The following is a 25088-nucleotide window of genomic DNA, read 5'->3' as shown; positions in this document are numbered from 1 at the left end:
CAATTGCCCACATCCTTGAAGTACCTATTATAGACATCGTAAAGCAGCAACGTGGTCCTCTCTGCATACTTTCACATCCCATTACTATTTAGACAAAGACTGCAGATGATGTGCACATGGGCTGGACTATACTACAGAAGAGCACATGTTCTACACATAAAACGCCTTTATAAGAACTGTCCGCCTAATATTCCCGTATTGAGCACAATAATAAACACAATACAATTCCACCTCGGCTCAAAATGTCAGCTGGGGACTCCCAGACAGCATGGTTAATTCAGATGCTTATCTACGTGAAAAAAGCAAGTTTGCTTACCGTAAACGGGGTTTTCCGTAGTTAGCAGATGAATTAGCCATGCTGACCCTCCCACCTCCCCAGACAGTTCTGACATGGCATACTATCTTGCTTAGATACGGACTGAAGAGCCTCAGGCAAACCAGGGAGAGTACAAGAGGAAATATCTAGCTGAAAGCTTTACTAGACTTAGAAAGCTCCGCCGCCTAGTGGCATGGAAGACGTACCTCAGATAGCATGGCTAATTCATCTGCTATCTACGGAAAACACTGTTTACAGTAAGCAAACTTGCTTTTCAGCCAATGTGACCCTATTTTAGCACTTGAAAATTCACATGACCCCAGAATACGACGAAAACAAATTATCAGAAGTGTGGTTCCTCTCCCAGCATATCCCCTCTCTCAACATCCAATCTTTTCAGTTGATCGTTTCGCTCAACCTCCACCCCTCCAGCGGACTTCCTCTCTTGACCTGCCCTCTTAAATTGTCCAGCTCTTCTCATCAAGGCAACGCATCCTCTCTCATCCCTGCAGCCCTTTTTTGCATCTTCGCTGCTGATCCTTTTACCCTCAACCCCTTATTATACTCCCGGCAGATCCTCTCTCAAAGCTGTCCCATTCCCTTGCTTTCATCCCCTTCTCCACTCACCTTCCAGTCTTCGGTTATTTACTCTTTCGGATAGTAGAAAGACTAGGGGACACTCCATGAAGTTAGCATGGGGCACATTTAAAACTAATCGGAGAAAGTTCTTTTTTACTCAACGCACAATTAAATTCTGGAATTTGTTGCCAGAGAATGTGGTTCGTGCAGTTAGTATAGCTGTGTTTAAAAAAGGATTGGATAAGTTCTTGGAGGAGAAGTCCATTACCTGCTATTAAGTTCACTTAGAGAATAGCCACTGCCATTAGCAATGGTTACATGGAATAGACTTAGTTTTTGGGTACTTGCCAGGTTCTTATGGCCTGGATTGGCCACTGGAAACAGGATGCTAGGCTTGATGGACCCTTGGTCTGACCCAGTATGGCATTTTCTTATGTTCTTATGTTCCAATTTTCCCTCTTCCCCTCCAATCCTCTCACATCCCCTGGCTGATCCCATCTCATTTCCAGCTCCTCTCTTATATCCCCCAGTCGATCTTCTGTCTTTTCCCTTCTCTCACCTACAGACAATCCCTTTCCAGCTGATCCAATCTTCCAACTCCTGCATCTGCTCTCTCCCTTCAAACAGCTCCTTCTCCAAATATCTCTTTGGTTAAGGTCAGCAGCCACATTCTTCTTTGGGCCCTGTGTAAAATGTGGATGACAACTGGTGAGAAGAGAGAGCAGACTAATGGCAGACCCAATGTTATTTTTTTTCTTAGCTAGGTTCAGTGGTGGGTGAGGAGAGAGGAGCAGTGGCAGTCTCCATCAGCTTGTGTATACTAAGCCCTCCTCTTCCTCCATGGCTGGCCCAAGCCTCATGCTGTCTTCCACTATTAATGCTACTAGCACCTGAAGAGTGCTGCCATTTGAGGCATTTGTGACCCCAGTTGAAGGTTTTATGACCCCATTTGGGGTCCTAACTCTCAGATTGGTAAACCCTGGGTTAAGCGACTGCTAATCGTTAGGAAATACTGGAAGGCATTCTAAAAGAGGAAATGGTTATACATATGGAGGGGAGGAGAATATTAGTAGGAATTGGTATGTGTTGAAGAGCAACAAGTCTTGCTAGACCTGTCTTACTGGTTTTTATTTTCTGAGAATTGTGGCAAACTTGACATGGGAAATATGACTGAAGTTAATCTGAGTTGTACTAAAACTTTGTCAGGCACAGTTTCAGATTGTAGAAAATGGAACTTGAGATATATATTTTGATGGGGTAAGAAAGACAATGAAGGCAGGATAAAGAAAGCGAGTTCCATAATTAATGGCATGTATTTCAATTACTGAGACAACTATTGATATTTGTGTTTGAAGGAAAGAATAAGTTGCACTGTTGCCACCTTGTCAGTAAGCAATTTCAGGTGAAGTTAGGAAGACAGCACAAATACATTTGAAGATCTAATTTTTGAAAGATGATTTGCATCTGGAAGCTGTTTTATGCTGCACATTCCATGCATGGGAGTGAGATACATGAAACAGATCAATTATTATTATTTGGGATCTGCTTGGTACTTGTTATCCGGGCTGTCAGACTCACAGGGTACAGGGCTTGATGGTCCTTGCTCTGACTCTGCGTAGTAACTTCCCTTCAGCATTCTGAAAAGTTATATGTAGTTACATACGTAGCTGGCTTGCTTTTGCCTCATATTCTGCTGTCTTTTTTAAAATGATAGTGAAGTTTGGTTGATTTTATTTTCTCTCTGAAGTGCATCAGCTTTATTTACAATGTGATTTGATTCCTTTTGGATCCACATAGTGCTCATGATGGACTCCTGGTTTTTCAACATTCTACATCTATGATCTCAGTCTTCCTAAGCATGTGCAAAGTGAACAGTGCAAATTCGCACATCTTTTTTGTTAATGATGTTCCCTGGGTAGAGGAAGATAATCTATTTTCTTTTTTGGGACACATTATGTGTAGGCGATACTTTAAGACTCCTGGGCCAATTTCAATCCTATGTGGGTCTTGGAAAAAATTCCAGGCAATAGTTATTCACATGAACCTTACTGCTACCCTTTTACAGACATTAAAAGAATGATTTTCAAACAGCCTATATAAGCTGAACTACCTACTGACTTTTATCAGAATTTTCAAAGCAGATTTCTGTACATAAATTGGCTTTGAAAACTCATGGGTGTACGTGCACAAAATTATACCTGCTCATGAGCAGTGTAATTTTTTCGTTTAGATTTATACACATACTTTTGAGAATTCCAGTCCTACCCCAGCTTCATCCCTCAAAACACCTATTGAGTATTCATGTAAAAGTATACACAAAATCTTGTCTGCTTGTATACTTGATGGGGCTATTTTCAGAGAGCCACCTATATGCACAACAGTGGGTTTTATGTTCCTAAGTTCCTTTGAAAATTACTCCCTAAAAGTTGCTCCCCCATTGGTGACACCATAATGTAGATTGACAGAGGAAGCAGGTGGAGCATGCTGCACTGTGCTGTTTGCATCAATAGCCCTAAATATGTAATGCCCTAGAGGACAGGTGAGGCAGGGCAATATAATACAGGGTTTTAAATGTCTTAAAAGGTATAAAAAATGCACGAGAAACAAGTATTCTAGAACAGGAGGTCATGGTTTGAGGCTAGACTCAGGAGATAAAAGGGTGGTAGATGTATGGAATTAGCTCATGGTGAAGACAAAAACCGTAAAGAATTTTAAAAAGTGTGAGAAAAGTACATAGGATCCCTAGTTGGGAGGAAGCAAGATAAAAGGCAGAGATCAGCATATGAAAGAAATTGGGCAGACTTAGACGGACCTTGTGGCCTTTATCTGCCATCCTGTCGTGTTTCTTAGTCAGCACAAACTAAGGGTAAAAAACCAAAGTGTCTTTCCCACTCTTCATTCAAATATGTTCTTAAACACTCCTGTGCCTCTATTCCCTAGAAAGTAATGAGAGAAATGAGAATGAAAGCATGCCTAGAAAACCTGTACTGTCACTGTCAGAGAATAAAGTATGCCTTTGGAAGTTACACAAATAACCATAACCATAACCAAAACCTATCTAATATCTTAGAATTGGCAGAACATGTCAACTTGTTTTATCAATAAATATAATGAGAAGATGGTGGTAGTTTCATATATTATACTGATTGGTCTGCCGTTTTTAAAAGGATGCCACTTGAAAACAGTTTAGTTTATGGAAGCTAGCTGAAAGAGAGCAGGTTGGTCCTCTAAAACTTTTTAAAAGAAAGGAAGCTTTTTAAAAAAGGGATGCTTCTTTAAGTGGGATTCTGTTGCGGCTCCGGGAAGATCAACCAATGGGATTACCAAGTAACTTTAGAGCATGAAGCAAGCTGGGAAGATCAAGCAACAGGATTACCAAGTAACTTTAGAGCATGAAGCAAGCTGGGAAGATCAAGCAACGGGATTACCAAGTAACTTTAGAGCATGAAGTAAACTGGGAAGATCAAGCAATGGGATTACCAAGTAAACTTTAGAGCATGAAGCAAATAAGTATTTCTTCTTGGTTTACAAGTTTTAAATTGTTTACCATGTAACGTGCCGAAGGGACATAGCATGAATTGATTGTTGAATGATCGGCGGTGTGTTTCAACTATTAAGGAGGAATAAGAATAAGAAAACAAATTTATTTTTGGTGGCACTTTTCACATAAACTCACGGGGAGGTTGGTGGCAAGTTGATGATTATAAAAAGTAATACTGGGGTAACTGGGATGGTACTTTAAAATCAGTATAATATATGAAACTACCACCATCTTCTCATTATATTTTTTGATAAAACAAAATAAGTTGACATGTTCCTCCTATTATAAGATATTAGGTAGATTTTGGTTATGGTTATTTGTTTATGATTTAACCTAATGAGTAGTTAGTTTATAACCATTTTTGGAAGTTACACAGCATGATAGAAGACTAATGTATGAAACCGAAAGTGTTCCTCTGGATCCACTCTAGAAACTCACGCTGATTTGCAGTAATTGATCCAAAGATTTGATAGATTGTGTCTAGACAAGTAGATTATCATTTTCAGCAGCTTATTAATTTAGTTGTTTATTATAATAATTTTAAGGACTTTATAATAATGATTTGTCTAGAGAACCTCATTTGTAAGAAGAATGTGATTAGTTATTCTTTCATCATTAAGGCTTTTTGTTTTTTAATGTTGAGGATTCTTCTTCTAGGGATATTGCTTACGTGCATGAAGCAGAGTTTAGTCTTGTTTTGTACAAGCAGAAGAAGTCGAGTTTCAGATTGGTGGACATGTATGAAGGTAATTTCACATCTTTTTATTGTCTTGCTCAGTCTCCCGTTCCCACTGCCTTTGTTTCAAAACTGGTACACACATTCTTTTGCTTTCACTTCTATTTCTTACTTCTCCCTTGGAGAAATCAGGGGCAGATCTCTGCCTTTCTCAGACAGACATCAGGGACAGACCTCTCACCTTTGCCATGATAGGGAGTTTTGGAGTTTGTAATTGCTTTTAAAATTACCTTTATGTTGCCTTTTGAAAGATTTGTTTAAAATTTCTGCAGTGTGGTTTCCGTGTAGAGGGGCCGCTGCACACCTTGCTCCAACATTAGAGGTAGATTTTAAAACCCCGATGCGCGTAAATCCTGGGGTTTATGTGCGTGGCTAGGTCTTACGTGTGCTGGGCCCATTTTCAAATGGGCCCGGCCACGTGCGTAAACCCTGGGAAGCGTGTAAGTGCCGGGGCTTTAAAATGGGGATTCTGGGGGCTGGGCGTGCAACTTGCACCTGCTCCTTTGCAGGAGCAAAAGGTAAAACAAAAAATAATGGTAGTTGGGATAGGGGAAGGGAAGTTAGGGTAGGGGGTTGGGAAGTTCCCTTCCAGTTCGCTCCTTAATTGGAGCAGACTGGGAGGGAACTGGGGAAGGCCCTGATGTTTTGCTGTGTGATTTTGCAAAATTATACCCCCCCTTGCGTGCACCGACCTGGCATTTTATAACATGCGCGTGTGCCGGGTAGCGCGCGCACTTTTTGAAAATCTACCCCTTAATTTTTCTGCATGGTGAAAGAAGACTGCTCTCACTTTATTAAGGATACAGAACTACTGGGACAATCCCATTTCATGCTGGCCTGGAAAAAAAAAGTCATAGATTCTGGATTGTGATGCCGCAGTATTTGGATTGTAATGTCACCAAAGGAATGAGAATTATTATTAGGGTTTCTGATTTTAGGTGCTGATGAATAGTAAATTTAGGTGCTTATTTTCTAGCTATTTAGGGGTTCTTTGGGGTTACCAAAAATCAGTATTTATCAGTGTTTTTCGGGCCAGGTGTTCTTGTTAGATCAAATACAGACATTTGTGCAGCTGAGGAGTCATTAGCATGGAAAAGGACCAAAAACAAAGCATATGATCCAGACTAGGCAATGGAGGAGTGAGCGAGTACTAGGGGAAATGGTGTCTTTCCAGTATTTATCTAATAAACACCTTTTTAAAAAGGTTTTGCATAAGGGGACTTTTTTGGGGGTTTATTGGTTAAAATCTAAAATCATCATGAAGGTTTGATGTTTCCAGAATATCAGAGAGCATGTGGTGTGTTGGTCATGTGAAGCCACACGATAAGCTGTTCTATGAATGAGCCACTGGACTTTCTCATCTTGCCCCAGCCACAAGACAGTCAGCTAAAGCTGGAATAGGTCACCATAGAAGAAGTTTTCAAATTTAATTAATTAAGCAGTAAAAAATATAAGAGATCCCTCTACTAAGGATGGTTGTCTCCCATTTCCAAGACTACAGGAAAGTTCAAATCAACATTTTTACAAAAATATAATGAGAAATTCTTTTGCGAAATCTTTACACAAACCTCTTTTAATAGCTACAGTCACTGTTTAGCTGGACAGTGCAGTGCATTTACTGCCTATTAAAACCTTTGGCTTTACCCTGGACATTCAGCTTTGCTAAAAGATATTTTAAATGCCTTGTTCTCTGAGGATCATTGTTTAATGCTCAGAATGTCTCAGCTTTGGCTTGGGCCTTCAGCTCCTCCAGAATTAATAGTAACTGACAGTAAGTGCTCTCTTCAAAGAGCATTATTACTTAAGTAAAATAGACCTTTAAGAAGCGCAATAAAAATTCAAATTGAATTGTTTAATAATATATACAGGAATAATGCTGTACACATAGGAATGAATTTTCAAAGGAATTAAATGCATAAAAGTAGCATATAGCAAAAGCAAATTTAAGTGCGTATAACCCAGTTTTGTGTGTGTGAATCCTTTTTGAAAATTACCTCCTTAGACAGCAATTGTTGTACCATTCTTCTTTGTGCCTTTTCTATAGTTACGATTTTTTTAATGTATAAACGTTTTTATTAACATTTTCCAACAACAAGAAAATGTACACACATGCAAAATGTTCAGATGCGTAACATCGCCGAATCATGTCAAGAAAATACATATTGAACAACATATAGTCTATAGTCCCTCCCCCCCATTAGGCTCCCCCCTCCCTCCCTGTCCCGAAGTCCCTGATATTCATCTTCATATATCGCACAATTAACATGTATCAATGTTAGGAAGAAGACATTCGAACCAGGCTGTAGATAGAAGGACAGGAAAAACAACAACAAAAAAAAGACAATCAGGATATCAATACTCAGTCATTTAGCAGTCTGCTCTGAGCATGGTGCGGAAGAGTCTGGATATAGGGCTCCCATATAGCAAGAAAATGGCATCGACGGGCAGGTGAATTTTGAGAAGAGAGACAGTCCATATGTATCATAGTGTAAAAAAGATTACACCACACCCAAAAAGAGGGCGGGTCCACATTTCTCCAACCCATTAATATGACCTGTTTGCCAACTAAGCATGCTTTTTGTATCAATAAACGTGTGCCAGGCTCTCGGATCCGCAATGGTGGAATGCAGCCAAAAAGTAGCCATAAAGGTGCCACCGGGGTTGAAACCGCCAAAATTGTGGCTAAAAAACGAGCAATCTTAGACCAAAAATGCTTAATAACAGGACAGGCCCAAAACACATGGGCTAAAGTACCCAGTGCATGCGGGCACCGACCGCAGAAAGCAGGGACCGTGAGTCGCTGACTATGAGCCATCTGCGGTGATATATATGCCCTCCCCAAAAATTTATATTGTACCTCCCGATAGTAGCTATTATACGAGAGCCGGGCCACCTTCCTAAAACAAGCCTGCAGTGTATGGGATGTCACCGAGAAGTCCCCGTCTCCATTCCAACGATCCGCAAGTATACTACAGAGTTCTACACGTCCCGCCGCACGCAACTGCTTATAATAAACCAATAGGGAGGGAGCCTGAGCCCTCTCCAATTGCAGAATCTTATCTAATTTTTGGAAAGTGGTCTGCTGTACAAACACTAATGGCAGAGCTTTCAGGTATTGGGCCAGTAGTAAATATGGGAATACCGAGGAGATACCCAACCCATAATATTCTCAAAATTCTGGGTAAGGAAGTGGTTTTCCCTCCCGTGTGAGTACGTGACCCACTCGGGTGATACCCAAAATCTGCCATTTACGAAAGGCTGCCGTCTGTAATCCCGGGGAGAAATCAGCATTGCCCACCAAGGGTAAGAGATACGTGCAAACTCGAGGAACTTTCAGTCGTTTAGTTAAAAGTACCCATGAGCATCTAAGCGAATGGAAAGACAAAGAGGTAGTCGAAAAGCGGGGATGTTACCGGGCTCCACCTGAAGGGCATGCGTCAAATCAATAGGATATGCTAAAGCTCTTGCGGTGAGATTAGTATACGATGAAGTACCCACTATCCAGTCCCGAAGCACTCTCATGTGGCTAGCCAGATTATAGAGAGCCATGTTGGGCACTCCCAACCCACCCTTTCCCCATGGTTCTTGCAACCAAAGGAGAGGTAATCGTGCCTTCCCACCCCTCCAAAAAAATATTCACATGGACCGTTCTATTTTCTGGAGATCTCGATGTGATATATGTAAATGTGTATTTTGAAGCTAGTAAAGCCATTTTGGAAGAAGAATCATTTTATACAAATGTATTCGGCCTGTCAAAGACAGAGGTAAGAGCTGCCCTCGCTGGAGCGTCTCTTGCGTATAATCAAGAAGACGGGGGACATTCAACTGATATAATTGAGCTGGATCTGCAGATAGACCCCCAAGTAACGAATAGAGGGTCCCGCCCATTGTAGTGGGAAAGGAGCCCGCCAACGCTCCTGAAGTGCTTCAGGGAAAGCCAATGCGAAGATTTACTTTTATTAAGCCGAAAGCTCGAAAACGCTCCAAACGTGTCAAACAGATCTAATAGATGAGGCAATGAAGAATAGGGATCTGTCAGAAAAACCAAGAGGTCATCTGCAAAGGCAGCGCCCTTGAAAATTTCCTCGCCGAAACGAACTCCCCTAATCTGAGGGGTTTCCTGTAATGCTATCAATAATGGTTCCAGTTGTAAGATAAACAGTAGGGGAGACAAAGGACAACCCTGGTGAGTGCCACGTCGAATAAAGAATGAATCAGATCGTTCACTGTTCGCAATTAAGGTCGCCAGGGGATCCTTATATAACAACTGAACTGCATTGTAGAAGAAACCATCAAAGCCCATCTGCCATAAAATATAAAATAGATAATTCCACTCCACTCTATCGAATGCTTTTTCAGCATCGAAACTAATAACTACGGTAAGTATGGGGTTTCAGTTTGTCGGCTCATTTCTATAGCAGCAAGTATACACTGTATATTTGACAGAGCATATCGCCGCCTTACAAATCCAACTTGATGATGTCCTATGAGGAAAGGAAAGAAAACTGCCAAATCTTTGCCAACAGCTTATGATCAGCTTATGATCTGCCAAAACCTTTGCCAACAGCTTATGATCAAAATTAAGCAAGGAAATCAGCTTATAAGAATCAGCAGCCAAGGGATCCTTCCCCGGTTTGGGAATGAGAGAGATATGAGCATGGTTCATCTGAGTTGGGAAACTACCCTGCACAATAAGATCTGAGTACAAGGATGTCAAGGGGGCCCCCACCTTCTCCAGAAGACACTTATAAAATTCTGCAGAGTACCCATCGGGGCCCGGGGCTTTTAGGCGTTTAGATTGATGAATGGCCATTTTAACCTCTGTACACGAAATGGGAGTGTTCAGAACCTGCTTTTGTTCCTCTGTAAGATGGGGAAGAGATAGTGAAGCACAGAAACTGGAATAATCTTCTGCAGACCCAGCCTCTGGACTATACAATTTAACATATGATTTTTTTTTCACGTAGATAAGCAGCTGAATTAGCCATGCTGTCTGGGTATGTCTTCCGTGCCACTAGGTGGCGGAGCTCTCTAAGTCTAGTAAAGTCTTTCAGCTAGGTGCTCCCTCTACTATCTTCCCGCGTTTGCCTGAGGCTCCTCAGTCCGTTTTTTTCCATGCGACTGATCGCACGCGGAGTTTGTGAGGTAAAAAGAGAAGAAAGAAAACTTTTTCACCACAGGAAAGGCTATTTTTTCTATCATGCCTCGCCCAGGATTTAAATTCTGCGCCTGTGGCAAAATAATGTCAGTGACTGATGCTTTTTTTCAGGTGCCTTACTGGGATCAGGTATTCACTCCTCGAGGGCCTGCTTTCCCTGCCTCGGTGCCTGTAACCATCTACTCTTACCTACTGGAATTGCTACCATCAGCTACCAACTTAGTGAGTAATCTAAATAGCAGTCTGTCTCATCTACAGCTCTACTGTACTGGGAACCTGCAACCGGACTTCCCTAACCATCTCTGTGAGTCGGGTCTCCTCTGCCGAGGATCCACCTCTGGTGGAACTCATCAGCTGTTTAATAAAAAGACAAATCTCTGTGTTTGTGTGTTCTGAGTCTAGCCTGGCCCTGGGAGGAGCCCTGTGGCTCTTCACAGGGCTCCTCCCTGTGGGCGTGGTCACCTCCAGAGTACCCCGAGAATCCACTCAAACACCTCAAAACCATAACAGATAGAGCAACAGAAAACCCACCCCCACCGCTTACTCCAGTGGAGACTCCATCTATGCTAGAAGACCCCTCTATTTCAGGTCCATTACCGAAGGTCCAACCACAAAGGCCATCAACACCCTTGGAAGACTTTATACTTACATCTTCCTCTGATGATTCATCAATGGGATGCCCTTCAGATCCAGCCGAGGTCCCGCCTGAACGGCATCTCTGCCTGAAGACTTAACATATTCACAGTTTCTAGAAAAAGTGGGTCTACTCCTAAATGTAGAGACCAGAAAACTTCACGATCCCCGTCAAGAGATGATGGGCGTTTTAAAAATATTTGACACTCCCAGCGAACCAGTAGCACTGCCTCAAAACCAAGTGCTAAATGCCTTCATGGAGAAGTCTTGGGACACCTCTCTTACTACTCCATCTACTTCACGTAAAACTGATAACAAATATCGTATGAGGGACTCCCCCTTTTATTCTACGGTACAGCTACCCCATCAATCGGTTGTTGTAGAATCTGCAATGCAAAAAGCAAAAAAGTCTAGGTTGCTTTCAAATACACCATTATATAGAAACGTAAAATTACTGGATGACTTTGCAAAGCGCTCGTATCAATTGAGCATGCTTAATGCAAAAACATCAGTTTTTTTATCGCCCAGTACCTGTTTGAGAACTTGTAGACTCTGAAACCGTATCTGATGCAGGGATCCTCAGACTGAACATTGCCTGTGAAATTCCACAACATGGAAGAAGGTTTAAGACATCTTCGAGGTGTCCTCTAAAACTTCAGCAAATTCTATAGCCACAAGATGATTGGCATGGCTCCGGTCAAGCGCCATCAGGAACGATGTCCATGATAAGCTGGCTAACCTTCCATGCCATAATCTATTTGGTGACAAATTCACTGAAACAGTCACAAAACTAAAGGAACAGAAAACAGCTGTATTGTCCCTAACGTCCCCACATCAGCCTGCATCATTCAGACCTCAATACCCATCCAAAAAGAAGGCAGAAAGTACTTTGGGGTGGACTGATAAAGGTCACATTTCTTGCTTTTCTTATATAGTTTGTGGGACAGAGTTCTTATTTTTTTCTGGTTTTCTTAGATAAAGTGGTCCCTGTTCTTAATCAAACCTCTCCTAATCACCCATCTTTGAAACTTTAAATCATTCCTCACCAAACATTGGCAACTGTTGGAAACAGGATACTGGGCTTGATGGACCCTTGGTTCGAGCCAGTTCTTATGTTCGGTATACAGCTTGTAGCACTCTATAAATAAACATTAGTAGTAGTAGAATATAAGAAATTGCCATGCTGGGTCAGACCAAGGGTCCATCAAGCCCAGCATCCTGTTTCCAACATGTAAATGGGTGATAGGGTTGCACATTTTCATTATAGTCAGTTTTGTTTTGTTTTAGTGCACACTAAATTTCGAAATAGCATGTGTTAAACTGAAATAGCATGCACTAAACATTTATTATGCTGTATTTCAAAATAATGCATGCTAGAACAAAATGGACAAAGTGAAATAAAATAGAAAAACAAAAATGTCACCCTGCACATCCTCAATGCTTAATACAGTTGGCCCTAAATCCTGACTGAGAAAATCTATAACACATTTGACCACTAGATAGAGCTACTGTATAAGCCAACATATAAGGACTTAGGCTCAAATAATTTATATTGACAGCTTTGTAAAGACTGTGTTGGTATATTGTGCCCAGATAACTAAGACAATTTTGCAATGCATATTCCTAACTATACTCTATACTTTGCTGCTATCCAGGTATAATAATTAATCCTGAGAAGCTCATTTGGAAACAGAATGTGTTAGTGCTTCATTTACTAAGCATTCTTCCCAGAGATACAGAATGGGAGAAAAGCTTTAGTAAATCAGGCCCTTAGTCTGGTGTGCCTGCTATGATTTCAAGGCTGCCAGGTAGAAGGAATTAATATAGTTCACTTATCATTTCTCTTGTTATCTGTTGAAACGAGCATTTCATGTTCTTTGAATATCTTAGTAATAATCGATTAGAATAAAGGGATACTTGAAAACTTACATAAAACTGGCAAATAAAGGGCCAGGTTCATTAAGACTTTTCTCCCATTTTGTGTCTAGGGGGAAAACCCTTAGTGCAGTGGTTCTCAACCCTGTCCTGGGGACCCCCCCAGCCAGTCGGGTTTTAAGGATATCCACAATGAATATGCATGAGAGAAAATTTGCATGCACTGCCTCCATAACATGCAAATTTTCTCTCATGCATATTCATTGTGGATATCCTGAAAACCCGACTGGCTGGGGGGGTCTCCAGGACAGGGTTGAGAACCACTGCCTTAGTGAATGAGATACAAAGGGCCTCATTTTCTAAGCAGGATGGGAGCGGAGTCGGCCCCAGAAGACGAGGAGTTGGGGCGTCACCGGGGCTGACTCTGCACCGACGCCGCGGACAGCGAAAAGGTAAGGCCCTTTTCGCGTCCTATTTCGCTCCCAATAGCTACACCTCCTATGGTGGCGCTATTGGGTACGAAACCAGCAGCGATCGCACCGCGACGGCGCGATTGCTGCCGGCTAGCGCAGGCCCGCCCCCCGTTTCGGCCCCCCACCCCTCATTTCCTAAAGTATCGCAGGCCTACGATACTTTAGAAAATGAAGCCCAAAGTGTGTTAATCAGACTTATGAAATTGGACTTACAACAAAATACAAACACTGAAGTTATGTATGATATTGAAAACATTATTTATTACATGAAAAGCATTTGATAGATCCCTCTGTATAAGAAACAACTCAGTTATGCTTAGCGTGAGAAAGATTGCAGATAATTTTATCCACTAGCAAGCACTATACCTTAATTCTAGATTAGGAAACTTTGTGTTTAAGACTTGTGCAGTTATTCTGGAGCTATGGCCTTGCATAGGAGGGAATTTTTGGTTCCTGGCCAGTGGCTGCTTAAGATCCTTTGTTAATGCTGCACCTTTAGAGTAAGGAAAAAAAGCTGTAATTTAAGATAATCTCCTGTTTGGCTCGTGCTTTCATTTGAAATTTAACCTTCAAATAAGCTGAGCATGGAAACTCAAAAGGTCTAAAAACAAATTGGAAACTTTTGGGAACAAATTATTCTTCCATCTATGCCCCACCATCCTCTATAGCCCCAGTATGGAAATATGTCCTTACATTTCTGAGCACAGAAGGGTTTATTCAAATGTTTTTTGTTTGATGTTGATTCTGTTTCTGTGGGTAAAAGACTGCTTTACCCACAGACTTTGGCTTTTATAACATTGCCCACCTGATATGTGGATAAAAATACACGCATGCAGGGTGTAGTCATGCATTTGTATCGCTTACCAGGGGAGGGGTTTCAATTTATGTACATACTTTTTGATTTAAAAAGATAAACATTTAAAATTTGCTGGGAAAACTACCCACACACGTTACTAGGTATAATTGTCTTCACCTACTATTGCTTTGAAAAGTCGTATAAAGTCTGTGGGTAAAAACTACCTGCTGACTTTAAAAATCTTTGAAAATTATCCCATAAATGTGTATTCCATGTTTCAGTTTAAGAAAAAGTTCTTTAGCTCTTTTTGCCAAGTAATGCTCCGGACAGCTCATAACATAATTAGAATTCAGGGCAAAGATCTTACAGTCTGAGTGAGTACCTGAGACCCTAGGAGATAAAGTGACTTGCCTAAGGTCACAAGGATTGTTAAGGATTTCAACCCCAGTTTCTCTGGTTCTCAGCCTATTGCTTGTCCCACTAATCTACTCCTGAATTTCAGGTTACTCTAGAAAAGCTTGATTAGAAATGTAATATGTAATTTTTTTTTTGTAAAAGTGACAAATGTTACTAAAAATAAACTGAATAGAAAAGGTGTGGGAAGAAAGGAGTGGAAGGTATAGGGAAGGCCGAAGCTAATTACTAAATTTAAAAATAACCCTGAAAACAGACTTCAGTGACCCCTCTTTTTATAAAACATTTCTGAATAACAAAGTAATGCAAATTTTTTTGATAACAAACAAATCAGTTGCCCCCCAGCCCATCTAGTAGAAAGAAGAAACTATATTTCACATTTGTGTGAAAAGAATGCCGCTTTATTAAATATAATTCAAAATACTATACAATGACTCTTGATCCTGACTCTTATGTAAGCAGTCAACCCAGTATTTATCTTGCTGTTAAAACAGCATCCCAGTCTCTCTGTTCTCTGAAGACAAGTCACATAATTGGCTGATGTCATCGGCGCTCACTCAGAGCCAATCAGATTCTTTTCCAGAGCTATACAGGGAAGTTTAGAAATCTGCTGGGATGTGTGATAGCTTCTGCATTCACGTGTCCCTGCACTGTGCCTCAACTTTGTGATCTCATTTTTCAGATAACAGCTTTTCCTAACTGAGCCTTTTCAGGCACATTGTTTTCTTTGGCTGTTTTGCCACTGGAAACACTTTTTGTGCCCTTTCTAGTTCCCTAGACCAATGTTTCCTAACCAGTGTACCAGCAGACCTAATCAGGTGTGCCATGGAAAAGTCAACACTATCTGATGCTCAGGTCCAGACTAGCACCTGATTCTGCCCTCTGCACCTTGCAGCAACAAGAGACACTAGTGGTTACTGTTAAACATACCGGAACTCCTTTCCGAGAGCCTGCATAGTCCAGCATTTCTCTCCATCCTAGTTACAACATGAGCCCCGGAATATGGGAATTAATGGGCAGCATGTTGTAGGGCATGGATAGCTGCATCCTACTTTGTACAGCACACACATTGCATGCAGCACCTCCTCCTCTTCCCCTTCCTGAGCCTTTTCCTTTGAGCCTTTCCAACTTCTGTCTTATCCCCAGGCTGAGTAAGATGGGGAGAGCATGCACTGAGTGTTGGGAGCAGCAGCAGTAAAGGACTTCTGACAGTTGCATGCAGCAGCCCGCATCATACCTGCTTTATAAAGGGAGCTGGGCTATTGTGATGGGTTCATGCATATCTCCACTCTCCTTTTTTTGTTTTAAAATTTGGAGGAGACTGGTGGGGCATTCAAGTGTTTCCCTAGCTCTTCTTTTTTTTTTTTTTTTAGTCTTCTCCATGTGTGCACTGACTCCTTTGTAGAGGATGGTGTGGCACACAACACTTTTGTTAATGCTAGGTCTGAAAAAGTTGGCAAATACCGCCCTAGACAAGTTTTAGCACTTCTGAAGTTTTCTTGTGTTTTTTTTTTCATTCAATGTTGCTGGACCCACTTTAAGCTGCAGCCCTTGCCATCTTGGTTTTTCTTCTCAGGTCATCTTCTAAATTATACACATTTTCTCTCTTAATTTAGCTTAATTTATTTTCCTCATAATGCCCGAGAAGAAGACTAGCAGCTTCAAGTCTTTTCCCAAGTGCATGCAGAAATGTCCATCACGGACCATCACCAGATCTGCTATAAATGTTTGGTGGAGAATCATGATTCAGTCATTGTAATTTATGCTTAAGGATGTCACCAAAGGCAATCAAGATCGCAAGATGAGACTTCAATCTTACCTTGAACACCTGAAGAAGACCAGGTCCATTGAACCAGTGCTGAAGGTTCCTAAAGCAAAAGTATCATGGAGCTGCATTGTCTGCTGATGCTCAGAAAGTATAGAGGGAGATATCAACTCCTTTGGTACCCAAGGCAAAAGAAAAGCCCTAGCATGAGCGAGGTCATTCTCCCAGGTATCATGGCATGGAAGATCAATCGAAAGATCTGAAGTATTGGTGCCAGCCCCCTTTGACGTTTGGCTCCGAGAGCAGTGGGGTTTTGGGGGGCAGCTTCATCTAGAGAGCTCTGTACCTCCTGTTCAGGACGCTTTCCATGTAAATCTTTGTAGGTCCAGATTCAGCATTTTGTTACCCCTTGTGAAATTCAAAAGAAGGGTTAGTTCAACTGTTGGCTCAGTGTTCTTGAGAAACATCAGAGGATAATTGCAGAGGTAGTGCTCAGTATGTAAAAACTGCTAAGCAGTAGATGTTGAGTAGCTCAACTATACTTGATGTGCCAAGCAACATGCCTGCTGCATCCTTTCCATCGGTACAGAGAGCCTGCTTTTAGCACTGAGTGCATTGACTCTGAGCTGAATGAGCTTAGAAAGAAGTTCACTAGCTCCTAAGAACTGATAGGCCTCACGGCCCTGCAAGTTTACCCCCACTGCTGAAAGGCTGTCAGCTCATGAGTTGGCACAAGCTCAGACATTTTCTCCTGCTTATTTTGAAAGTGATTGAGCAGTTTTAGGCTTTCCCCTTTATAACAGAAGAATATGTTTCTGAAGAAGAGCGCACGCCTGAACTGCCCTTGGCACCTGCTCCTCCACAAGAAAAGACTAAGGGAGTTCCTATGGCAGTGGTTGTGTGGAAATGTCTATGCATGAACTTTTTCTGCAACATTGCTGTCTGATGACCTGCGGTCTACACTGAACACCTATTATCATGTAAGCAACTCAGTGTTTTAGCTTACCTTGCTCTTAGAATCTTTACTTATGATTGAATATTTTTGCATCCTGTGCAAAACTGTTGTTGCAGATTTAGGCTTTAGAGCTCCAGTGCATAATGAACAAAATATCATAATGAGCTGGAGCCCTAAATCCTAAATCTGGGCCTTTATACAACTATTCACTATAGGCTTCCTACAGAGCTTTGTTCTATGCATCTTGAGATGGGTGAGAAATGTAACATCCTCTCCTTTCCTAAATGGTGAACAGTCTGAAATGCCAGTTAATTAAGCCCTTGAATCCTGGGAAGACCTGTTATACCTGCAATTATGTTGTGAGTGAAAGTTCCCTGTTTTCTGTATTGCTGGTGAGTAGGTATGCAGCAGGAGCTTAATCAAAAGAAATCTAATCAGAATAGGAAGCATGATATGGAGGAGGCTCTGATATTAAAACCCCAACGAAAACAGGAATGAAAACTCATAAAAATTATGGGAAAAAATCTCTGGGTAGTTGCAAATAAAAGCTAATGGTGCCATAGCACGGTAGAGGCCAGTTCTGATCAAGCTGGAAGCATAAAAGGAACAAGAAGAAACTGCTGGGCAAAAACAAACCAAAACATGGAGACAGCAGATATTTTGTGACTTGTGGAGAATACATTTCACTCTGGTTGCAGTAATATGAATTAATATGCCTAGATTGCCCTGTTTGAAAATTTCACTCCCTGAGCGCGGCTTCCACAGGGCACACACTTTTAGCCAGATTACGAAGTGATGCTCCCAGGTGTGTGTTTAGGTTGGGGTGCAAAACAGCGTGCACATATGACACTTTCCCAAGTACATTTTACCCCTCTCGGCTGCTTGCACAAAATAGCAGATGATTTTAGTACATATACTTTACAGCAGGATTTTCCAAACTGTGGGTCGAGACCCCAAATGGGGGTCATAAAATCTTCAGCTGGAGTTGCAAATGCCTCAAATGGGCAGCCCTCTTCAGGTGCCAGCAGCATTAATAATGGAAGACAGCATGGGGCTTGGGCCAGCCATGGAGGCAGGGGAGAGCTTAATGTACACAGGCTGCTGGAGATTACCACTACTCCTCTCTCCTTATCCACCACTGAATCTTAGCCAAGAAAAAAATATTGTCCCTGCCATCAGCCTGCTCTCTCTTCCCACCAGTTGTCATCCACATTTGGCATGGGGCACAAAAGAAAATGTTGCTGCTGACTTTGACCAAAGGGATATTTGGAGAAGGGGCTGTTTGAAGGAAAGGCTCAGATTCAGGAGGGGTTGGCGTGTTGGGTCAGCTGGAGAGTGATTGGTTGTAGAAGATGAAAGAGGGGAAGTGACAGAAGATCAACTGTGGGGGGGGGGATGTAAGAGAGGAGGTGGGGTGGGAGGGATCAGCTAGGGGATGTGAGAGGATTGGAGGGGAAGAGGGAAGACTGGAAGCTGAGAGAGAGGAAATGGGGCTAGAGTGACAGAGGATTAGTTAGGATTATAATAAAGAGATGAAGGTAAGAGGATTAACAGGGGGGATGAGTGAGAGGGGGATGGGTTGAGTTAATGAGAAGAGCTGGGGGATGTAAAAGAGCTGGATGGGAGGTCAAGAGAGGAAGTCCACTAGAGGGGTGGAGGTTGAGAGAAAAGATCAGTTGGAAAGAATGGGTGTTGAGAGAGGGGATATGCTGCAGTGCAGGGAGAGGAGCCACACACCTGCTAATTTGTTTTCATCGTACTCTGGGGGTTATATGAATTTTCAAGTGCTAAAATGGAGTCACACTGGGGAAGCCACGCTTTACCCTAATTTTCAAAGATAAATTACCTAGGTAGTTTCTCTTTCAAAATTAGCATAAAGTGTGCACACTAACAGCACGTACTTTACAGCCACACAAGTTGTGTGGTATCGCCCCTCTCAAAGATATTAAACACCACCAAATGTAAATAACATTACCAAGAAATCAGATTCTAATAGTAGTGAGGCACTTCACATTGTGCTTTCCTTGGACAGTCCAAAACTTCTTATCTTCAGTGTTAAGACTTCCAAGGGTAGCCGTGATAGCCTGCAACAGCAAAAATACCACAGATGCTGGTGGCATCATATAGACTGACTGATTGATCAAGGCAAGAGTTTTCCAGCACCAGAATCTAGTTTGTCATGACATCATGGCTGTGTGTTTCATATCATGCTTGACACGGTATACTGTGATTAAGCAAGGGGAGGAAATTTTTCAAAGGAATTAAGCAGTTACCAGTCTAGATTCCCTGGGTGGACGTTTGTCCCCCTCAGAGTGGCTAAAAAGTATGTGCTGGCTTTCACCACACACACCCTTTTAGGCATAGCTAAAAGATGTGTTGCCAGGTATTTGTTTAGGTCAGGGGAGTACATTTCAGGTACAAACTTAAATTGTAAACCCTCTGGGGATAGGAAATACCTACAGACCCTGAATGTAATCCACTTTGAAGCGCTGAAAAAAGTGCGAAAAGCAGAATATAAATCTAAATAAATAAATAGATATATTTTGGATTTTCAAATGTGTATTGGGGTTTTCCTCTTGTTCTGCTGCCCACAGAAATAGCAAATGGAAAGGGTATACATTGTGTACCTTTTGTAGGGAATTTTCAGAGGGAAGCTACCTATGTAGTTTTCACTTTGAAAATTGGAAACAAGGAGGTCCATATTCAAAAGCATTTAGCCGGCTAACTCAGAAGTCCCATCCCAACATGTCAACTTCCCAACTCTCCCTTCTATTGCCCCTCTTAACCCTCCAGTTCCCCCTCACTGTGTAACTCTCCCCATGAATCTCCTGCTATCTGGTTCCCTTCTCCCCCAACAGCTACTCCTCCTCTCTGGCTCTCTCGCCACTCCGAAAGGCCCACACTCACTCCTCCCCCAGTTATCACTCTCCCATGTTTTTCCATCTTCTCCAGTTTGACTTGCTCACCTCTCATCACCACTCTGACTCTCTTGCTTCCAGTTATCCCCTTCTATTCCCCACTCATAACCCTCCCTCTGATTCACTCTGTCAACGCATCCCCTAATACCTTCCCTGGCTCGCTCTCTCTCTTACATTCTCCCCCATTCTCCTTTCTGATTCTTACACCCACCTCACCCTTCACCCCTCTGTGCATGTGTGTGTTTTATTTCTCCCTCTCTCTTTCTTCAACTCATCCCTTTCCACTCAACATTTCTTCTCTATAGGCATCTCCTGTGTGATAGGAGGGGAGGGGCTGGATTAGGGAGCAGAAAATTCTGTCCACTCTAGTGTCACTCCCTCCTCTCATTCCCTGCATATGACATGGGCAAGAGCGGGAAGTAGAGGGTTCCTCTCTGCTGAGTGAGATTTGGGGTACTGGCCAAGAGAGTTGGGGCATGAGCCCTATGCCCATGCCTAGCAATGGCCTGCCACTTTGCACAGTCATTTGCATCTGTTTTGTATAGGTAGAATTTTGCTTGAGAAGTACGTGCATACATTTGCAGATGCCATCTACGTGCAAGTTTTCCTCTCCCAACCTAAACATGCACCTGGGAATGTCTTCTGTGTGTGGCTAATAGTAAGTGCATTGTGGAATAATATGTGGACTTTTAGCTTAATTTTGGGCTGGCAATTTTCAGACAGCTGATTTATGTGGATTAAATGCTGTTTACCCATGTAAATAGCTTTGAAAATTGCTCTCTATATTGTCAGAGTAGAAAGTGTGTAATCTTGTGCTTTTGACACGTGGGGTTTTCACAAAATAATTAACTTAGAGCAGCAGCAAGTAGTATCCAGGTCCAGGCCAAGATCGGGGCAGTCAGCAAGCAAGCAGTATCCGGGTCCAAGCTAGGGTCAGGGCAGACGGCAGTCCAGAAGCGTAGTCAGTATCTGTAGCAGAAGTCATAACTGTTGCGTCAGTCGCTGCTTGACGCCCTCACTCCGCCCTCTTTACCTCTGTGGCGACTCCATCCGGGTCTGATGGACGGCTGGCTGCCGCGGCGTCTCCATGCTGTCTCTCTCCGGCGTCCCCGGACCGGCTCGATGTTGCAGATCTGCCATGTTGCCTGATAACCTAGGGCATGCGTGCGCGCTCTGATTGAAGTACCAGCAAGAGCGTGAACCTCAGGGGCGTCCCCCTGAGATGACGTCATCCGCTTCCAATATTCAAAGGTCTCTAATTCACTATCTATCTGAGTTAGTAAGGAGATTGCTTCGGCTTTTCTCCCAAGCTACTCTGCCTCCTTGGACTTACCAGAGGTACCCTCTCCTCGGGGGCCTCGCTCTTTTCTTTACTTTCAGATTACAGATAGGAACCGGTACTCGCTTCTCGAGGGCCCATGTTCCTGGAAACTCTGAAGATTCTCTACTGCCTGGAAGCTATCGCTGCTACAAACAGTTGTGAGTTACCATCGCTCTCTCAGGTACTCGCTCCTCGAGGGCCTAAACCTTTCCAGCTCCTGAGCTTCCTTGAGACCTTACGTGAGTTTTGTCATCTAGTTCTGTTCATGAACCTTGTCTACTCTACCTACTCACTTTCTACAGTTTCTCAACAGCTCAGCCATCCTGGATCGCGGGCATATCAGCTCACTACTGCCACCTCTGGTAGTTTCCAAAAACCTGTTTAATAAAAGAACTAATGTGTGTCTTTCTCCATACTCAAGCCTAGTCGGTGGTCCCTCTCGGGATATCCTCCCGGGGGCATGGTCATCTGCCACCGGCTCAGGGATTCACCACTACTATCTCAGATTCATAACAGATTGCTAACTACCAGCATAGAGGAATATAATAGAATCTGAGACTCTATAAGATAGCTGACTCCTCCTTCTTAGGAGCCATTCATTCAGATTGCTCCTCCCATCTACGCCCAGCTTTCTGAACAGATATAACAGATTGCTACTCCTCACGGAGATTCACAACAGATTGCTACCTCCCTAGCAAAACACTAACAGATTGTTAACTCCCAGCTCTAACACAGAGCATTCTCATCAATAACAAAGAATCAGGCAGAGACTGACAGACAAGACAAGAACAAGATAAGGCACATGGGACCAAGACAGGCAAGATAACGAGGCAAGGCAGGCAAGGTAACGATGAGGCACACGGGAAGCAACTGCATTGCAGACAAGGTAGGAGGACCTGTTGCTAGGGCATTGAATTAGAGCTCAGCGGGTGTTTAAATACCCCACCACATGATTTCATCCAGGAGCACCAAGTGAGGGCTTTCCCGCCGCAGGGCCTTCATTACTAACACAGTTGTTGTGCATGCACATGCCTATGGAGGAGTGTTGGGGAGTGGCGCGGATGGCATCCTGGGGCCTGATGTTGGCATCTTGTGGCATCGGGGTGAGTGAGACTGGCCGTGGGACCATCTTGCAGCCAGCCAAACGTTATAGTTTTCTTGTATTATTTTGTTAATTTAGGGCCATATACAGTAGAGATGTGAATCGTGTGATCGATCGTCTTAACGATCGATTTTGGCTGGGGGGGGAGGGAATCTGATCGTCGCGGTTTTGTTTTTTTTAAAATCGCTTAAATCGGGGGAGGGCGGGAAAACCGGCACACTAAAACAACCCTAAAACCCTCCCCCACCCTCCCGAATCCCCCCAAAATGTTTTAAATTACCTGGGGTCCAGTGGGGGGGTCCCGGTGTGATCTTCCACTCTCGGGCCACGGCTACGTTAATAGAAATGGCGCCGGCGATACCTTTGCCCTGTCATATGACAGGTTCCTGTCCCCCAACGTCACGAGCGCAGGAGATCGCTCCTGGACCCCCGCTGGATCCCCAGGGACTTTTGGCCAGCTTGGGGGGGCCTCCTGACCCCCACAAGACTTGCCAAAAATCCAGCGGGGGTCCGGGAGCGACCTCATGCACTAGGGCCGTATTGCAAAATGGCGCCGGCCGTATTGCAAAATGGTGCCGGCAATACGGCCATATGGCCGGCGCCATTTTGCAATACGGCCCTGGTGCATGAGGCGCCATTTCTATTAACGCAGCCGTGGCCCGAGAGTGGAAGATCACACCGGGACCCCCCCACTGGACCCCAGGTAATTTAAAACATTTTGGGGGGGTTCGGGAGGGTGGGGGATTTATTTTAAAGGGTCAGGGTGGGTTTTAGGGTTGTTTTAGTGTGCCGGTTTTCCCGCCCTCCCCCTTCCCCTCCCCCCTCTCCCGATTTACGATTTTTTGACGATAAATCGGGGGAATTGGTATTGTATCGTGGCCCTAACGATTTTTGACGATTTAAAATATATCGGACGATATTTTAAATCGTTAAAAAACGATTCACATCCCTAATATACAGTAAGCATTATCCCTTTAGACACAAAATGGGATCTTTAGTTTTCAGTTAAAACAAACTAAATCACTGTGGAGGTAGTGTGCTCAGGCCCGTGAAGGGAGGAAAGACCGATGCTACAGTAGTGGCAGTCCCTGAAAGGCAATGAGCAGTGCTAAGCGTGCATCTCACAGGAGACCCACTTGGGCTGGTGAGCGTTCCTTGAGCCATCCTTGGAGGGGTGGGGACAGAGAAGATTGAGAGTGAAAATGTGAGAAAAGACCAAAGATGTCTTCTCTCACTCACAATGTCATTGAGTGCTATTTTTTTTAAATATCTTTTTAAAAACTCCATTTGTGAGAAGGAATATTTCTCATTTTGAAAGCTCCTTCTGCTTAGCAACTGCCTTCATTATGACTTTAAGTAAACTAAGGTATCATGATGATTGTTTGGAATAGAACCTCATGCAAGCATTGTGCAGATGCATGTAATGCAAAGCATGAACAACTAAAAAGTGGATTTGAGGAAGGAGGTCTTAAGAAGTGGGGTGTTCTTATAATAAAAGATATACAGTATATTATTTTAACACTTGTTTTATTCAACTGTTTTTTAGAGTATATTGTGTGTTATATTATGCTTGGTATGTTCTTTTGGTTTTATTGTATTTAACTCACTGTTATCTTATTAATATTGACTGGTGGTTTGGTTTTATAAATAGGCATTCCAGGGGATGGAACTAAATCAAGGAAGTAAACCACTCACGTGCATTTAAACTTTCAAATGTAATTGGGTAATTTGATTGCATAGATTTGCCTGCACCCAGGAAGTGATGCAAATCTACATGCAGACCTGACTGCCAGATCAGGATCTCCAACTCTCCCTCCCCACCCCTTGCTAATTGTACACTGTACTGCAAAACGCAGTATCCCCTGCAAACTATGCACATTACCAACTATTCTTCTCAAACTCGTTTCCCCAGTTATGCCCCTCTGCTGCAGCCTCCCTGATAATTGAACATCTTCCCCCTGCCCTGGTGCCCCTGTCCACTGTGGAATGTGCACTCCTATAAGTGCTGAGCCTCCTAATTAACCAATTGTGCAGCACTGCACCACCAGTGCCCTTTGTCAATCAACAACCACTCCCCTCCCACACCTGGTGATCCTCTTAGGTGCCAAAGTCCATCTGCAGTGCTTCTCTCCTGCCAGCAGGGGTCCTCAATGGGCCTCATTACTTGCTATTCAGTCTTCAAAGTCCTATGGCTTGGAAGTCCTACTGGTGGGCATGAAGTTTCCTGCACTGCCACAGCCTTAGCCTTAAAAGCCTATCTCACTCACAATACCTCGCCTCAGCTTGAAGTCCACTGTGTTCCTCGTTATAGCCCTACATTACTCTGTGTACTTTTTCCCCTTACGCAAATTCGGATTTATATTTAATTAAAAAAAAATCCCTGGATTGTGGTGTTAACTAGTTTATGTATTTAGATGTGATTAATTGTCTCACCTAAGGTTCAAGGCAATGTATAGATTAATTTGAACAGATAAATCAAAAGAAATGGCCAAACGTCCCAACTATG

General features: G+C 42.9%; 1 protein-coding gene across 1 annotated transcript in view; it reads left to right on the top strand.

The window, feature by feature from the left end:
* Positions 1-25088, top strand: part of MIPOL1 (mirror-image polydactyly 1) — a 1009124-nt gene that overhangs the window by 82213 nt on the left and 901823 nt on the right. Inside the window, exon 4 of the mRNA XM_029598907.1 lies at positions 5094-5182. Coding sequence (XP_029454767.1) covers positions 5173-5182 — 10 coding nt within the window. The 5' untranslated portion in view covers positions 5094-5172. The remainder of the gene's footprint in view (positions 1-5093; positions 5183-25088) is intronic.

This window comes from Rhinatrema bivittatum, chromosome 4 (genome assembly GCF_901001135.1).
Source record: "Rhinatrema bivittatum chromosome 4, aRhiBiv1.1, whole genome shotgun sequence".
Lineage (NCBI taxonomy): Eukaryota > Metazoa > Chordata > Amphibia > Gymnophiona > Rhinatrematidae > Rhinatrema > Rhinatrema bivittatum.
This window is presented reverse-complemented; position numbering and strand designations above follow the sequence as displayed.